The following is a 19003-nucleotide window of genomic DNA, read 5'->3' as shown; positions in this document are numbered from 1 at the left end:
CTTTTTCATACACAAATGCTACTTGGTATTTGGCTTAGAATTTGGGGATTGCCTTTGAAAACAATTCTTCAATTAAAAAAAAAAATTCTAGCCTTAAAAATTGTTATTTTTTTTTCCTTTCTAATATGTACAGCGTACAGAAAAAGCATCTCTCATCATAGTAATACCAGCTGTGTGCGTTGTGTTTCATCCCTGCTTAGGGCATCATTGCAGAGTATAACAAAATCAATGATGTGAAGGAAGATGATGACACAGAGAAGTTTAAGGAAGCCATTGTGAAATTCCACAGGCTGTTTGGGATGCCCGAGGAAGAGAAGCTTGTCAACTATTACTCTTGCAGCTACTGGAAGGGCAAAGTTCCCCGTCAGGGTTGGATGTACCTCAGTATTAACCACCTCTGCTTTTATTCCTTTCTTATGGGAAGGGAAGGTGAGTTGTCTAGAATTTCGGAGAGTAGCTTTGGAAAGTCTACTGAGGTTTGCCCTGAACTCATAAACCACACCAAAATATCAAGAATACATCTGTGTTTATACTGGGTCGACACTACTTTTTTTTAAGTCTTTAGTGAATTTGATTATTTTCAGTTCGATATTTATAAAAATTTTGGTCATTATGTCCTAAAGATTTGTCAGAGTTCTAATTTGGTAGATACAGGCTTAAATTCATAATAGTTATGAACTCAGACTCTGTGTAGTCTGCATTTGTCTCATAACTAACAAACGAAACAATGGTAAATACGGTCACGTAGACTCAAAGGAGTTCAGCATGATCGGGGGCTGGAGGTGTGAGACTGCAGTGTCTCGAAGGGGTTTTAAGGAGCGAGGTGTTGACCCAGCCTTGTTCCCTGTGCCCAGCCAAGCTGGTGATCCGGTGGGTGGACATCACGCAGCTCGAGAAGAATGCCACACTGCTTCTGCCTGACGTGATCAAAGTGAGCACACGGTCCAGCGAACATTTCTTCTCTGTGTTTCTCAACATCAATGAGACCTTCAAGTTAATGGAGCAGCTCGCCAACATAGCCATGAGGCAGCTCTTAGACAATGAGGGGTTTGAGCAAGATCGATCCTTGCCTAAACTGAAAAAGAAATCTCCTAAAAAAGTGTCTGCTCTCAAGCGGTAAGTAACCGAGGCTGAGTCTTACAGACTTTGGAAACAAGAAACCCATCCATTTATTTATGGAAAGTTAGCGTTTTCTGGACAACTTCAAGGGTTCAGAACACTCTTCTGGGTATAGATACAAAAGTGAAGTCTGCCCACAGCACTCCGAACTCAGTCAGTGAGGCTCACATGGCCTGCCCGCTCCGAGCCTGTGAGCAGAGCGCCTCGGGCACCCACGTGGGGAGATGGGGCTGAGGGCAGGAAAGGCCTCTCAGTGGAGGTGCTCGCGGCTAGGGTCTCAGAGGCAGTAGAAGTTACTACTGCTGGTTCAGTAGGGTGACCGTTTCACGGAATAACACGATGGGGGAAACACAGGGGAAGAGCACAGAGGGAAGGTAGTCCAATGCACACCTGGAAGGTGACCGGGCCTTGGGAGAGGAGAGGCTGCCAAGAAGCCTTGAGGTCTGGATGTGGGAGTAGAGCTAGAGAGTGGGGGAGAGAAACGATGCTCTACCGTGTGACCGTATGCACGGAATTGTGCCCGAAACTGGATGGGGAATGAGAGAGGGCGAGCAGGTCCAGGGATGTGACAGCTCAGTTTTGGTCACATCAAGCTGAGTTGCCTGCAGGACAGGTAGTTGGAGATTGAATCAGTGACATATGGGATTGGAAATCACTGGCATGCAGCTGGTGGTTGGAACCTGATGAGGTCATTGTGGAGGCAGAGAGAGGGACTTGGAGGGAGCTCCCGCTTCTTAGCCTCTCTCTGTTCTGTGAAGCCAGAAACCAGATCCTCAAGGAGCTAAGGTCAGGTAGAGCGTGAGGGGAAAGATTTTAACAGCCTGTATGATGAACAGGAAAAAGGAGGTCGTTAGGGGAAAGATTGTAGTCAACAGAGGACCCAGCTGAGGTTGGAAATTCTAGTTGTCCAAGAGGTGGGTTGCTCCTGAGTTTCAGGTGATTTGGTTGTCTATTTAGGGTGGGCAGTGATAGCCAGCAAATTGATGAGGCTCGTTTTTATCCTCATTAGGTCTTTCTTAAAAGACAAGGCCCCCAGAAGTGGCTCTGGATAAGTGTAAATGTAATAATCCCTTTAGAAATGATTATATTTCTTTAGAAAAAGGATGAATTTCTTGTCCAGGCCTGGTTTCCATAAGATTCTTGAACATTTACAGATATTGATTATGAAGTTACTATACAAGGAATCTAACTATATTAAAATAACTTATTTCGCTTTTCGGTCATAGGTTGACATTAGCCCCAGTAGAAAGCCAAGAAAGTAGGGATAAGTCAGGCAAGATCGAGAGAGGGAAAGGTGGGCCGGGGAACATCCATTGCTGCATGGTTTAGAAGGGATTGAAACGTTTCTTTTGCATGAGGTGAGTTATTATTATTGCCTTCCAGCGATCTCGATGCCAGGGCAAAGAGCGAGAGGTACCGGGCACTTTTCCGGCTGCCTAAAGATGAAAAATTAGACGGCCACACAGACTGCACCCTCTGGACACCGTTTAACAAAATGCACATCTTGGGGCAAATGTTTGTGTCTACAAATTACATCTGCTTTACCAGCAAGGAAGAGAACTTGTGCAGCCTCATTATCCCACTCCGGGAGGTAAGCGGCAGATGAAAAAAGGTATTTGAAGAATTTCATTTGTAATACTTTTCTTGGTGAACCAGGAATATTTTTACCAGCGGTTGGCTGGCTCGTAACCCTGAATGAATGCTTATAATCTCTGGTGGCTCCTGCCACCCTTTCGTGTCGTTGTTCTAAGTGACTGCGGGACCTACGAGAGTTCTTCCAGAGGCAGCCTAGTGTTTCACGATGGAGATTTTATTATTATTCAGATATGGTGATGCCAACAGATCAGGAGATGACCACCATTGTAAAGATAGTTAGTTATAGTGGGAGGGGCCGTGGGGGCCACGTGGGGAAGCACCAGAGTCGGTCGGTCAGCAGGCAGCCGAGCAAGGGAAACCTTTGGTGAGAGTCTCCAGGGAAGGAACGGGGGGAGCAGGGCAAGCAGGCTTAGTATTGGCTGATTTGGGTAGTTTCAAGGGGCTCTATGGCAGAGAGGCTGTCCCTAGCCATCTGGTATGTGGCCCTGGGGTGAGTAGGGCATGTGACTAGTGGCCCTGTGTGTGAGAGAGAGAGAAAGGAGAAGGTTGGGGCGTGGCTCTGGATGCATTCATTTGCGTATGAAAGGCTTGTTATCAAGAGAATCCTTTACTAGCTCTAAGGAGTTGGCTAACTCCTGAGGGGTGATCCTACCAGGCTCAGCTAGGCCCCAGGGTGTCAAACATCAAATACAGAAACTAGAAAATGTAATTATTACACCTGGCTCAGAGCCTGAGGGCAGCTGGGTGTAAAGGAGCCGGTCCAGGTTTTGAATCAGAAGCCAAGTGTTTCTCAGATCTGGTCCTCAGATTCCCTGCATTGAGACCACCCGGACTGCTGGCCACGGTGGCCAGTTCCCGAACCCACCGCAGATCTGCTGAGTCTGCTTCTCTGCTAGTTTTGGAATTTGTATTTTAATAAAGTCCCAGACTGATCTCATGCACAGTAAAGACTAAGGAACATCCCTTTTGCGATTGGGGTGGAGGTGGGCTCTGTCGTGTCTTCACCATGGTCCTTGTGCGGAGGCCGTGTGAGGAGCTTTGGGTTGAGGAGGAAGTTCAGGTCAGGGCGCCAGGGGCTGGTGGTCCTGCCGTTTCTGTCCTGGGAACTTTCAACCTATCCTGGTTCTTCTCTAGACGTGGTTAGAAGCTTCGGTTGTGAAGATCGACCCTCTGTTAAGATTCTCTGTAGTAAAGCATTCAGGTTTTCCTTCTGATTCTTTTCTTTTAAAAAAAGAAAAATCATTTATGTAAGCAAATATTCTTCTTTGTTTTTTGTTGTTGTTTTTTTTTAAAGAAAACTGCATTGCTATCACAGAAAATTTGTAGTACAAAAAATTAAAAGAAAACAAAATTCATCCCTAGTCCCATCATTCAAAGACAACCACTGTTAACTTTCTATAGTACCATTTACCAAGCTTTTTCTATACTTTGCTGTGTATATGTCATCGATAACATTTAAATATAAAACATAGGGAATTTTTATTTTTTGCTTATTTTATTTAATACCGAGTATATATTAAACTTTTCCCCATATCATTAAATATTCTTTGCCAATGTAATTTTTAATGACTACATATTACTCAGTTAAGTGGATGTATAGAATTTATTTAGCTATATACGGCTGGAACTTTGCATTATTTTTAGTTTTCTCTCAATCATATATATATAATTTTCCTTAAATTACAAATTATAAATTCATAGAAACTGATCAAAAAGAATGTGAAATGCCAGGCAATTGACAAATCTAGTTCTTACAGGATGAGCTAGCTGGTATTATAACATTTTCTTGAGGCCAGGATATTTTGTCGGTAACGAATTCTGAGATGGGTAATTCAACTATACTTACATTTGGCTCCGAAATAGACTTCATAACTTTTCTAGCAAATTTACCTTCTTTGCCATAAACTGTTACTAACTTAGTTTCCTTTGTCAAGTACGCCCTGAATGTAGAAAAGCAGAGGTGCCTGAAACAGCTACGGAAACCCGTTCTGGGATTAAGAATGTGCCGTACATGTGCCATGTACAAATCTGAGCAAGTCATCACTCTGTTTAACCAGAGGGAAGTGAGGAGCAGAGAAGAGCTGGTAGCACTGTCTTCAGGACATCTGCTCCCCTGTTCACCAGCTGCTAAGGTTTGGGGTCCAGCTAGCTCTGTTTACCTTAGAGTGCAATTTACAATACAATAGTGACAGCCAGGGGATTGAGAGAGTTGTAACTGATATCCTGAGCCCATCTTCTGTTTGCTAGTTTTCCTAATAGGTAATGCAGAGATAATGCAGTCCTATTTCAGGGTGAATCAGAGCAAGGACAATAGTTGGGGTAGCGTTTAGAAATAAAGCATGTTTTGGTTGGAGGATGCAGCTTTAAAGAAATGCTCAGTGAGACAGCCATGCCCTTCCCTTAACCTGACAAATCTCTGAGATATATTGATGGCAGTGCTCTAACCCCAACTAATGGAAGAAGCAGAGGACTTAATGTAACTTTTATTACCTTTAGGTACCGATTTGTTGAGAAAAGGGAACGGGAGAACGGGAGAACGGGAGAAGCCCCTACCCTTTCTCTGGAATCTGTTTGAGTACAAAGGGTTCTCTCTGTGGACGTGGGCACCTTTCAGAACTGAGTTAAGCTGATTGATCAGCAGGGGCCCCCATGCGAACCTTAAATCCTATTTGGAATGGCTGATTTGGCTCTAAATAGATGAGGGGTTGTTTTATTTGATTTTTAAAAAATAAATAAACTGAAATATTGACTGGAGATTATTAACACATATTCCATGTGTGGACTTAAGGCAGACTAAGTTGACAGATGTTAAGTGTTCACACAGAATCACGTTGCTGTAGATTTTGAAAAAAAAATTACCGAGGCAGCAAAGCAGGAGGATAAAGTGAACTGATCAGGTTCCTCATTAGAGATTCCAGATAAAGTCTCCTTTTTTAATCATAAATTACCTTGTAAATGTTCCATATTAAACTCCGAGATTTGATTCAATTCTAGGCTGTTTTATAACCCAAGGTGGCAATGGAAGTGTGTCTCGTTAAACTGGAGAATGCTCAAACGTAGCCGTGACCCTTTCCTGGGGCACAAAGCTTACGGGATAGAAATCTACTAGAACTTGTTTGTTAGTGAAAAATATTTTGTGAGCATTCACATGTTTTATATGGGGGCTTTCGGGTTGTTTCTGTGTTCATGCTCCAGCCAGATAAAGAGGCCTTTTCACTTTGATTCCATCAAGATCCATATGCTTATCTGAGTTGTAGGTACAGAATTTGAGCCTTTAATTCCTTTGGCCTCTGTCCTTTAGTCCTGACACCTGGTGGCCAAAAGAATCAGAAAGAAACTGGCTGTGAGAAAAGGAGCTTTTATGGGTCTTTTAAAAATAACCATCGCTTAACACATTTCTTAAGTGTCATGGAAAAATCCTTTTCGTGATAAGATATTTTTCTGGTTTCTCTAGTGAGTTTTTTCTTTTTCTTTTCTTCTTTTCTTTCTTTTTTCTCTTTTTTTTTCTTTTTTTTGCTTTAGAAAAGAAAAGAAAACTCTTAAGTGTAAGTTTAGGTATCTCAGAGAATTCTTTAAAAAGTCTGTATCTAACTATATGAATTTATTACACCTGAGAGTGGAAGTTGGGCCGTACAGTTTGTTTCTTATGGATGCCAGTCGTGGCCCCTTTGGACTTGTGGCCGTGAACTTTTTAGGCAACTCCAGTTGGTTTCTTAGCCTTGAGGGAGAGAAAGTTTTTAAAGTTCTGCTTCGAAGGAAATGTATTTCACACGAAGATGCTGCCGACGAGGTTAAAGTTGGACCTGTCTAAATTGCTTGCAGATGGAAATGAGGAGGGGAAAAGCAACGTTAATTATATAGTCAGAGCCACTGCAAATAAACAGCCATTTATCTAGGGCTTGCCTTGAGGTTTTCTTGCCTAATGTGTGAAAAAAAAAAAAGTTCTAGTGCATTTTTCCTGGTTTCCAGTTGATGAAAATCCTATTACAAACCACCAAATATATGTCTTCAGTTCAGAGCAAAAACAGATGTCTCCCTTTTGTACTTTTCTCCCAATGTGGTCGGCTTACTTCAACACACACACACACACACACACACACACACACACACACACAGCCCGCCAGTGCAGATGGGATTGCAATTAAGCTGCTTACATCATGTCTGTTCACAATCAAGCCTTTACAGTGTTGATGTGGTAGGAGCTGAAAATGCAAAGCCCCAGAGTCCAAGCGAGACGTTTGAAGGATGGCTGGTGCTTTGAAAACCATGCCAACGTTAAACTTGGTCGAAGGAGCCGGTATCAGGGGTGTTTTCTTTCTCTTGTGGATGATGCAGCAGCTAGGAGTCTTCTCTTTTACGGCTCCATGAAATTTTAATGAAAATCAAAGAATTCCTTCACAGTGAGGATTCGTAGCCTTGGCCCCGTGGACGTCCTGGCCTGGACTTTGCTGGGGGCAGGCTGTCCCGTGCATTGTTGGATGTCTAGCAGCACCCCTGGCCTCTACCTACTAAATACTAGGGGTACCCTCCACTGTGACAGCCCAGAATGCCTCCAGATGTTGCCAGATGTCTCCTGGGGCATAAAGTCATTCCCAGTTTAGAACTGATGATTTAGAAAAACCAGCGAGATAGTTCTCACTTCTGGCAAGAGCTCTGTTTCGATTCATTACGAGTTGTTTTATTTGATGAGGACAGTCAAAGAATCTCAATTCTGTCTCCATAAAATGTGAGTGCTTTCCACAAACCGTAAAAGTGCAGTGACTATTCTTCAGGGATGCTCAGAGACTGCTGTGGGTGGTCCCTGCAAAGTGATGCTCCGTTTCATGTTTCTTTTTAGGTGACGATTGTAGAGAAGGCGGACAGCTCCAGCGTACTCCCCAGCCCTTTATCTATCAGCACCAGGAACAGGATGACCTTTCTATTTGCCAATTTGAAAGATAGAGACTTCCTAGTGCAGAGGATCTCTGATTTCCTGCAGCAGACGACCTCCAAAATATACCTGGACAAAGAGTTTGCAGGGAGCTACAGCAGTTCAGACGATGAGGTCTGTGGACGACGCCTGCGGGCGTTTTAGTTTGTCCTGCTACTCTGCCTAAAGCGTTCGCCTCCTGTCCGTTTTGTTTCATCTTCAAGCTTTGCCGCTGTGCTAAGATAAACCACCTACCCTGATGCCCAGAGCAGTATCTCATTTAAGTCTCATGGAGTTTGTACTCAGGACCATAGAGCTGGACAGAACCTGATAGATCATCTGATGTAACCCTCTTATTTTACAGTGGAAGAATGATTAAGTAATTTGTGCTGGTCACACAGCAAGTGACATTGTTGGGAATGGTACAGAGGTCACTAAATAAAGTCTCAAACCTGAAACACCACATCATGATGATGATTTTATTATGATAAAATATGTGTTGTGTCCCTGTCAAATTACACCTGGACGAACATCTAGGAAGGCTGGAGCCTGTAAGATATGTGACTTGCTCAAGTAACGGAGCAAGTTACTGGCAGCTAAGACATATTGTAAAGGTGATGCACTCACAAGTAACATCCCTACCCCTGTCCACCTGCCCCAAGCTTAAGCGGGCATTTTTGAGGCACCAGAAACTAGAGAGGAGGTGAGGGAAGTGGTCCCGTAAGCCGCTGATGCAAACGTGGCGTGCTTGGCGCACGTACTAATCAGAGAGACAAAGGCCAACTAGTTTGTTGCTAAAATGCCGAGGAAAACCCATTTTGAAGACTGAAGCTCTGTAGCCTGTGACCCATGCAACTGTCTAATCCCCACCAAAATAAAATGCTGGCTTCCCGTTTCCTCACATAATGAGAAACGTCTCGGGAACCATGACAACATCTTGTCCTCTCTGCATCGGCAGGTGTATTCTCGGCCCGGCAGCCTCGTCCCCTCCAGCCCCCAGAGGAGCGCGAGCTCTGACGCCGACGGGGAACGCCAGTTTAACCTCAACGGCAACAGCGTCCCCACAGCCACGCAGACCCTGATGACCATGTACCGGCGGCGGTCTCCCGAGGAATTCAACCCGAAATTGGTGGGTGCCTCCGGCTCGTCCCCCAAAGTTCCTGTTGGAAAAGTTGCATTTAAAATATTTCTTAGTAAAAGTAAACTCACATCCATGCAGATAGATAGTTTCCTCTAAGTAAACCAGATCTTGTCTACATGTGTCGTTAGGGTTCAGAGTGACTTCTCATGGAAGGAGACGAGTGATAGAGAGTATGGGTGACATTTTTTGTCTTGGTTTAACTATTAAGTAAACTGATAATTAAGTATGTAATTTCACAGCACACATTTAAAAAAAACAGACTCCCTTTAACTTGGAGGTATAGACATAAAGCCATTAATATAATTAGTATTCCGCTGACAGGTCTCAGGGCAGGGCAGTTACGACTTGAGGCCAAAAAGCAGATGATGGATGGGTCAGATTAGGGAAGGACTCTAGAAAGTCCGAATTCTTTGTTCTCCTGTGAGTTCTGTCCAGAACTTCCCCGCTCCACTCACTAAGGGAAGTGTTCCGACCTCCCAGTGAACTTCTCACCATCCTCAGCATTCTCTGGGATGGTGTCACGTGTCATTCATCCCTTTTTTCAGGCCAAAGAGTTTCTGAAAGAGCGAGCCTGGAAGATTCACTTCGCTGAGTACGGGCAGGGCATCTGCATGTACCGCACCGAGAAGACGCGGGAGCTGGCCCTGAAGGGCATCCCAGAGAGCATGCGCGGCGAGCTCTGGCTGCTGCTGTCAGGTACGGCCGGGCGGGCCGGGCCGAGCCGGGGACACCGGTTCCGGAGCCGTGGGACCCCGGGGCTTCCCTTCGCCCTCCGCTGTGCATCAGGGCTCTTTCAGATATGCAGACCCCGAGCAGAGCTGAATCTCCTTTCCTCGCCAGAGTGGTGAAGTCCCTCGATTAAAATACAGGACACACGTTCAGCGGCCCAGATGGGAAAGCCACCGCCTTTGTGTCCTCATGGCCTCTTCCCTTTCTTCACTGATACTATTTAGGAAAAAAGAGAACCCGAAGGAAAAGAGTATAATTCTTTGTGATTTGGGGAGTCTTTTTTTGTTCCTTTCCCAGCTGCGTCAACTTCTTCGAGACTGGCGAAGGGCAGGACGTGGTCAGAGCATGCACTGGGGTGGAGAGAGGGCGGACAGAGCGGGAATAAGAAAGCTTGGTCCCTGACTTTTGCCACCATCTGCATTCACTGGTTGTCACTGGAGACGTGGAGGAGAGGCCAGAGTCTGCCGTGGAACTAGAAGCCTACCCAGATCATACACGTTTCCACCCTGGAGACGCCAGGAAGGACGGAAGGGGCCGTGTCACAGACCTGGGGGGAGATGTGTCTGCTGCACTGGCCCGCACGGCCGGCTCACGCCCGAGCATAAACGACCCCGTCAGGTCAATCCTTGGAGCCCTGTGTCAAACCAGAGGACCTTCAGGCTAAGCCCACCATTCCTTCGTCCGGTCCCAGTGTGTCAGAGACATCAGGGCGTTCCTTGGGGTGTCACTGGTCCTTCATAGATCAGTCAGTTGCTCTGCTTGGCTAGAGGCTGGAAATGTAATCATTCTCAATAGGTGTATGTGAAATATTTTTAGAATATTTTTAGATAGTGCTATTATGAAAGCCTTTCATTTAAAAAACGACATTAAAATTATAAAAGAGAATTTCCAGACTTAAAGGAAAGCCTTAAAAAAAAATAAAATATAAAAAACCCTCATAGCTCTTTATAAAAGTAGATGTAAATAGGAATTGCCAATAACGAGGTGTGTTAACATCTCAGAAGTAGGGTGATAGATTCCTGAAAATTAATTGGCTTTATCTGTTTAATATAAAACTAGTTTGTTCTATCCTCATTTATGTGTCTCGTTTTTCATTTTCCATATGTAGACCAGCCATAGCTCTTCATTTAGAAACCCAGATTGGAGTCAAATTATCCCTAAATACAAATCCAGCCCAAGATAATCCTCACCTTCCAGTCTTGTCTCCCTAGTGTTTTGGCAAACTGGTCACTTTGATAACCTGATGCACGTTACTGGCAGAGTAAACAAAAAATTCCATTTTTATCTTCCTTATTCATACTAGAAGTTATTTCTAGCACATTTTAGATGAAAATGAAACTCAAAATGAGCACCAGGAAATAGCAGAGAGCAACATGCTGTCCTGTCGCAGAGATGTTTAGAGTCAGACTCAGTGTTTTTTTGAACCCTGATGGACTGCAGCGGGGCAGAGGGTGAAGCAGGCTGTACGCTGCTTTCGTTGTGTAGATAACTGAGCCTCAGTTTCCAGACAGCTCACCGGGGCTGGGGTTCGCATGGAGGCCAGCTTGCTGGGGAGGGTGGGGGTGCCCTGCCTGGTCCTGCCCTGCCTCTCATGACCCTTACATCCTCTGCACCGGGGCCTGGCTCAGTGTACCCACTGAAGGAAAGTACAGGCCAAATGGCAAGAATCCTTGCAAATCTCCCTTGATCGCAAAGCAAAAGCCAATGATAAGTTGTCGTCAGCCAGACTGTCTTTTTCAGGGCAAGTGTTAGTGGTAAGGCTGGCTCTCTCGGTGACCTTCAGGGGCAAGGATTAGGTCAGCCCAGGGATTCCAATTTCTAAACAGTGAAATGTGAATAAGTAAATAAATAAATACACATTAAGTAATATATACATATGTGTGTATATAGTTTATACTCATAAATTATATAACGTAAGAATGTACAATTCATACTTATACAAATTATATATAATTGTATTTAGATTTAGATATTTGTATACAGGGTTTTTCTGTCTTCAAGAATCTTAAAACGTCATTATCTCTAAGCAGTGATGCTCCGCCTCCCTCTCCATCCCCATGCCCACCCCTGAGGAGCCACCACCGAGAGCAGCAGCGGCTGGTCACTGCTGGGAACACCCTCCCCACCTCTACAATTTAATAAATCCCTCCACATAGCCTACTACCTCCTCTTCATATGGCTTCCTACTCTTCAATGTGGCTATTGAAGTCCTTCAGAGCTTACACTTCAGCTAGCAGTTTTCAAACTTGTTTTGAGAGGCAGACTCCTCATTCAAGTGAACTCTTAAGGAGAGCCCCACTGAAATAAGAACAGAGCTGCCACGTGTGCAGGGAGGGCTGAGGCCTCAGCTAGGCTTGCTCTGCTGACCGCCGTCCTCTGCTCACAAGCGGCCCCTCGGCATGGCCTGCGGGAAGTTCTTCAGCATACGGGTTTTCAGCGCGAAGACCTCCACCTTGCAAGGATTTAAAGAGCTGGCTTACTGTGGTGCCTAGAGGGAAGAGGCGCATCCCATCATCTGTGGGGTTTCACTGTTGTGTCCCAGGTCCTTCGAGGAGTCGGGAAAGTGAAGAGCTTCGGCAGGTAAGCACAGGGCTTTCGCATTTTGATGTCGTGTCTGTTGGCTCTTTCCCAGGTGCCATCAACGAGAAAGCCACACACCCGGGGTACTACGAGGACTTGGTGGAGAAGTCCATGGGGAAGTATAATCTCGCCACAGAGGAGATCGAGAGAGACTTACACCGCTCCCTCCCGGAACACCCAGCATTCCAGAATGAGATGGGCATCGCTGCTCTGAGGAGAGTCTTAACAGCTTACGCTTTTCGAAATCCTAACATAGGGTATTGCCAGGTAAATGTCACAGGTGGTATATACTTAAAAAAAAAAAAAAAAAAGTCTTAGTAGCCAGTGAATAAGAAGAAAGGCTTATGGTTAGCAGAGCGATCACTACACCAGGATTTCTTGACCTTGGCACTATTGATGTTGTGCTGGGCTGTCCTGAGCTCTGTAGGATGCTTAAAAACTTTCCTGTTTAATTACACGTTTCATAGCAGCTGCCCACTAAATGCCGGTAGAACCTCCCAGTCATGACAACCAGAACGTCTCTAGGCCTTTGCCAAATTTACCCTGCAGAGCAAATGCTCCCTGGTTGAGGACCGCTGTACCGGGCAGGAGCCAGGAGTGCCCTTTCTGGATCCACCCCTGCCTAGCTGGGTGACCTTGGAGAGTCACTTCCAGTCACTCTCTGGTCCACCCCTCATCCCTCCACGAGGCAACAGAGAGCACGCTTGGGCACCAGGCCTTCAATTCTGTACCCTGGCTTCCACAGTGCTCCTGCTTTGCGTTCTCCTATGCAATAATGTCCTTGAGAATATAACTTTTACATGCTATGATTATATTTTAATGGACATTAACATAAATGCTTAATTGACTATAAAAATGTTGCCCACATACCAGCTAAAGTTATCTCTTGTACTAGTAAATATACCACAACTGGGGACACTCCAAAATAACGTGACCTTTAGATTTAAAGGCCACATATTCAGAGAAGCCTTCCCTGAACATCCCGCTAAAAGCCGAAGCAGGCTTAATTCCTACACACACACACACACACACATGGTACAGATCTCCCTGTACTACATTAGTTTATCTTTTTGATAGCACTTAAATATACCAAAAAGTTGATTCATTAACCTTTCCATCTTTATTCTATCTCTGACACCAGTATTTAAGCCCTGCAAGACTTGTCACCACTGTGTTCCCTCCTTCCCATCCCCCAATACCTGGTCCAGAGGCTGTTACGAAGCAGACTCTTAAAAAACTTATCTTGACTAGATGATGACTATGCTCGTGTGATGTACTAAAATTGGCTTGTTAATTCTCAGGTGGAATTTTAGTAATGATTTTACTTGGGAAAATACTGAGTAAGACTTACAAGAGAGAGCCTATTAGACAAAAATTCCTCTTTGACATTTATATTGCCGAAGTCTGATGAACAATTACTGGTTTCTAAAAGATCAAACAAGTACAGGAGTCAGTTGGCTTTTGATATAATAGAGTTCATATTTATCATTTGATCTTCCCCTTTTTAATTAAGAGGACTATTAAATGAGTTGATCCTGGAGTATCTTTGTGAGCTATCTGATAATATCTTTTAATAAAGAAAGTTGGAATTTAAGTCACTGGTACTTATCACTACCTTGCTTATCCAGACAGAAATAATGGGCTAGCTTCTAAGTGTAGGTCTAAGTTTAAAAGGGTCCATTGTTCTCTGAGGAGAGCCTCAACCATGTGTACTGGGTTATAGGAACCACCATTATGGTAGATTAAAAAGGATTTGCCTCACTGAATTAAGGATTAAAACATTGAGAATTTAGCAGGTTAAAACTTTGTCAAATAGCCTTTGGGCAGTGTTTTGAACAAGGGTTTGCTGGTCTCCGGCTTGGTGAATATTGGTGATCCAGGAGAGACCCTAACAGTTGCAGGCTCAAGGATCAAGGGTTTTTACATTTTTAAAGGATTATAAACAACTCTTCGAAAGAATATGTGTGTAGCTTGTAAAGCATTTAAATGTTTTTTATCTACCTGTTTACAGAAAAAAAGTTGCTGACCCCCATGAGACTAGCTCAGTGATTCCTTAGGTTAATAAATTGCTTATTTTTTAACATGTGTCTGACGACATCCTTTTCATTCCTTTAGGCCATGAATATTGTCACATCAGTGCTGCTGCTTTATGCCAAAGAGGAGGAAGCGTTCTGGCTGCTGGTGGCTTTGTGCGAGCGGATGCTTCCAGATTACTACAACACCCGAGTTGTCGGTATGTGAGGGTGTAGTTAACATTTTCATCCACATCTAAACAAGCCGACGTTTCTAGAGCCATGATACGAGCTGGAACACCGTTTCCAGTCACCGTGAGTCAAGAGTTTCGCACTACTCCCAATTTTCCAAAATGGGAATGAGAGCGCTCGAATCAATGTAGACCGTATGCTAAGGAGCCCCGTGGAACTAAGGAGAGCACACGTGTATCACTGTTACAGAAATCCATTTAGAAAACGTTCGATATGGGTGTCGCTCCGTGACATGTGAGAGCTACACCAAGCTCACCATCAACCCAATTTTTGACAAAAAATGTATTTCATGGAGAGACTGGAATCTGTGGAAAGCAATAGTATTCAAAAAAGAACTAACTGGAGTGGACGAAAGAGCGTTTAATGGTTTATCCAGAACTAAGTCTCTAAGGCATTTTTCAGAACTGGTTTCATTGTAAAGCAAACAACGATTGTGAGCATTTTAACAAATTACTGCTATTACTTCTTATTCTCCCCTCAAGTGTAAAAACATTCATTTTAGCAGGACAAGCTTTTCCTTGCTTTTTTTTTTTTTTTTTTTACATGCTTTATGCTTCCTTTTTTGTGTTCTGTCTGCATTTCTAAACCTTTGCACTGGGCTTTGATTCATTGAAAATATCCTCCAGGAAACTCAGTAAATTGGTCATGAATGTGTACAGCTGGAATGCTTTAAGTTTTAAAAAGTCATTTAAAAAAACAATTCATGTGTGGGGACCACACATCCAGATGAGTGATTTTTTTAAAATAAGAGCTGGCCAAGAAATGGAGCTAAGATACACATTTTGTGCCTAACCAAACATTGCATTGCCAGCGGAATAACTGATTGTATGTCATGCAGTCTTTGTAAACTGACGCTCTCAACAACCCTCACAGTTGTAATTTTATTGCTTTTTATGGTGTGGAAAGCAGGACAGGGAGACCCCTAAAAAGGAAGATGCGGCCAGAACTAATCTGGTGACACTTTGGTCTAGAAACATAATAACAAGCAGAACAGTTTAGAGAAGGGAGCAGAGCTCTGTGTCAACAGCATTTGTGAACTGGATTGTTTTAGTCAAGCCACGTGATCGGGTGCCTTGGTGAGAGGTGTGGGTGGTTCACCCGGGGCTCTGTGTGTCTTCCCCGCTGCAGGTGCCCTGGTGGACCAGGGCGTGTTCGAGGAACTGGCGCGAGATTACGTCCCGCAGCTGTACGACTGCATGCAGGACCTGGGCGTGATTTCCACCATCTCTCTGTCTTGGTTCCTCACGCTGTTTCTCAGCGTGATGCCTTTTGAGAGTGCAGTTGTGGTTGTCGACTGTTTCTTCTATGAAGGAATCAAGGTGATATTCCAGTTGGCCCTGGCCGTGCTGGATGCAAACGTGGACAAACTGTTGAACTGCAAGGACGACGGGGAGGCCATGACCGTTTTGGGAAGGTAGCGCACTAAGGCTCCTTGAAAACCACCTCCGGGTTCTTCCCTGTACTTTCATTTGTCTGTCTTCTTGACTTCATGAGTCTTATTTGGCCTGGTGGTAACCGTTATGCCCACTTCTCTCTGTGGCTGAGAATTTATTTGCATCTCTTTGTCTTCAGAAGTTAGGGGTTTCCAAACGGTTCTTAAGGAAATTCTAGTCTTTTGTTTTCAAATGCAGAGTTTGTAGAGATCTATAATGGGAGAATCCCAGATGAACCTCCTAATGACTTCTGATTCATTTCTCGTCCAGGTATTTAGACAGTGTGACCAATAAGGACAGCACCCTGCCTCCCATTCCTCACCTCCACTCCCTGCTCAGTGACGACGTGGAGCCTTACCCTGAGGTGGACATCTTCAGACTCATCAGAACTTCCTACGAGGTAGGTCTTGTTTCCTGGCTGAGTGTCACAGTGCCCTGAGAGAGCGCTCTGAGGGGCCCAGCGAGAGGCGTGCCACACACTTCCTTCACTGACCCGTGGCTGTACCTGCTTCCTTTTACCTTCTGAGAACTAGTTGCTGGATCAGGTAGCCACCTGTTAGCTGACAGATTTGAGCTCCAGAGATGGACGTTGAAAAGGGCCCATGACTTCTGCTGGGTATAATACCATGGAGCAAATGGCATGACAAGCTTGTGCCCTCCAGTGCCTTACTGTACCCAGCCTGAAACCTGATCAGGGAGCTACTCATATTCAACTCTGGTTGGACCGAGGAGGGGCCGTTAAGAGCTGGCCTATGGAGGTTGACCTGCACAAATCAGGCCACTTCCTGTTCTCATGCCAAGTCCTTAGGTCTTCTCTGAGGTTGATAAGCCTGTCCTCTTCAGTCTAAGACATGTAGAATATCCTGCACCGTGCTAGAGAAGAACCAGTCCTAGGATTCCTCTAGAATCTTGGCCTGGCGGGGCGGGGAGACTTCTGGTCCATCACGACCCCGGATCTGGTCTTGAATCCCAAAGTAGATCTTCTAAGGTTAAAGAGCCATGGTGCCACGTGCCTCATAGTATTTGATGGTTTGTGGAGCCCCAAGGACTCAGTGGTCATAACTCCTCACAATTTCTTTACTTGCTGACCTTGACTCTGAAAACTGTTACAGAAATGATCATTGAGAAAGAGCATGAATATTCTGCTGAGCACACTGTACCCTCTACAGACGTTTTAGGATTATATGACTGGTGATTGTCAGCATTCCAAGTCACAATAATCTGGATAAGGGACAAATGGCGAGAGTCCAGCAGAGTCAGAAAGTTCTTCGTAGGGTCAAGAAATTGGTATTTTTTAAAAAATTGGTATGGATCCAGAAACCTTTTCAGAAGTGATTGTCCTTAACTCATAAAGGAGAAAGTCTGGTAATATTTTAAAAATTCTTCCATTGACACTCCACGTATATTAAAAACAAAACATTTTAGTATGTTTTAGAATCATAAAAGTAATGTAAGCTTATTATAAAAAAAAAAAAAGGAGGAACTGTGGGAAAAGAAAAAAAAATACTGTACCCTATGAACATTTCACCATATTTTCCTCAATACAGGTATGTTTTTATATTTGTAATATATACTAAAAAAATAAGTTCCCACTAAAAAGTGCTCGTGACATTTCATTTTTCACTTAAAATATATATGAGCATTCTCTAATATATTAAATATTGTTTGAAGGTGTGGTTTTAATAAATTCCTCATATTCTGCTTTAATGAGGTACCAAAATATATTTATCTAGTTCCCTTTTGTTGGACATTTACTTTGGCTACTTCTAAATTTTCAATATTACATGGCAACCATATGGTATTATATGTTTTATATAATAAACTACATAATACCACTTCTCTGATTATTCTTAGGAATAGATTTAACAGCATTAAATTAAAAAATATGAATTATTTCCAAGCTCTTGGCACACATTATCCAATTTTCATAAAACTTGTCCCAACTTACAGTTCCACAAATAGAGATTAAGAACAGCTGTTTCATTCCACTCTCCAAAACTGGTTATTATCATAATGTGTTCTTAAAAAAGTCACCGCCCCAGGACTTTTGGGTAGTACTCTATCAGAAATTTGGGATGATTATTCTCTCACACAAAGAGCCCATGCTCTTAAAGGTGATAGTTATTATACCTGTAGCCTGTTTTTGTAAAGACATCTCCTGAAACCTTTATTAAGGGAATTCTGGACCAAAGTAATAAAGCCTAGTATGCGAAGCTCAGCTTTATTCTTGAGAGTAGATACGCTAACATCATGCTGAGATCAGCACTTGGCCCATTTTTAATGGGAAAGGGAAGAGAATGGAGACAAGACCAAGGGCTGGTTTCCATTTATGTCCTGTCTGGCCGATCCCTAACGGTGGCCCTTCGGCTGTCACACGTCTGATGGCAGTTTCCTCCCTCTGCCCCTTTTATTTATGTCATTGTCTACATTACCTGGCTTTTCAGCGCGTGACGAATGCTTTTCTGTTTTCTCCTCTCTGCTTAGTGTCACCCCGCTGCTCCTAAATTTCCAATGGCTCTCTAACGCTTTACAGGTCACCCTAAAGAGACCACCACATACTCTTGTCTATCTTTTTTCCTCCTCTTAACCATTAAATTGGTGATTCTCAATCCTGCCTGTGCATTAAAATCACTTTTAAAAGAAATTTTTTTTTAGCTCATCTTTTAAAAATATAAATTCCTAGGCTCCGTTCCAGACCAGTTGAATCCAAATCTCTGCCATGAGGCCCAAGAATAAGTATTTTTTAGTTGGAAGTTCCCCAGGGGATTCCAGTGCCCGGTGAGGGCTGAGAATCACTGTCGTCGTTGCAGAATGGGCCACTCATCACAGAGCCGCGTGTAACCTGGCCTGGACTGAGGCACAACATCAGCGTGCTCTGAGGCACGCAACACGTTTCTCTCTGTGCTTCAGGATCATTAGCCAGGAAAATAGAAAAGTAGGAAAGATACTGGAAGCACAGAAGTATATTGAGCTTTGAGATCTGGGAAAGGGCCCCCCAGTTGTAGGGTAGTTGGTCTGATTTTGGTCTGATGGCTCCTGGTGGGTAGAGATGATGACTTTATTCATAAAAGCCTCAAGGAGAAACTCGCACTCCTTATAAACTCTCCCAGGCCTCTACTGGAAGGAATGTATAGACAGTTGGAGAGAGTTTCTTCTCTGTGGCCCGGTGTGTGTAGTTCTATAGAATTATCCAGAAATAGAAGACAATGTCCCAGCCTCAAGCTGGCCTCGG

At 43.9% G+C, this 19003-nt stretch overlaps 1 protein-coding gene across 1 annotated transcript in view; it reads left to right on the top strand.

Moving 5' to 3' along the window:
* TBC1D9 (TBC1 domain family member 9) overlaps positions 1–19003 on the top strand; it is a 52067-nt gene that overhangs the window by 14242 nt on the left and 18822 nt on the right. The window contains exons 4-13 of the mRNA XM_025042346.1: positions 201–429; positions 855–1116; positions 2503–2710; positions 7553–7759; positions 8583–8753; positions 9311–9461; positions 12127–12341; positions 14190–14307; positions 15467–15752; positions 16042–16171. Coding sequence (XP_024898114.1) covers positions 201–429; positions 855–1116; positions 2503–2710; positions 7553–7759; positions 8583–8753; positions 9311–9461; positions 12127–12341; positions 14190–14307; positions 15467–15752; positions 16042–16171 — 1977 coding nt within the window. The remainder of the gene's footprint in view (positions 1–200; positions 430–854; positions 1117–2502; positions 2711–7552; positions 7760–8582; positions 8754–9310; positions 9462–12126; positions 12342–14189; positions 14308–15466; positions 15753–16041; positions 16172–19003) is intronic.

The sequence above is a fragment of the Pteropus alecto genome, unplaced genomic scaffold, assembly GCF_000325575.1.
Source record: "Pteropus alecto unplaced genomic scaffold, ASM32557v1 scaffold50, whole genome shotgun sequence".
In the NCBI taxonomy this organism is placed as follows: Eukaryota; Metazoa; Chordata; class Mammalia; order Chiroptera; family Pteropodidae; genus Pteropus; species Pteropus alecto.
Note: the sequence above shows the minus strand (reverse complement) of the source record. Positions and strands in the feature narration are given on the sequence as shown.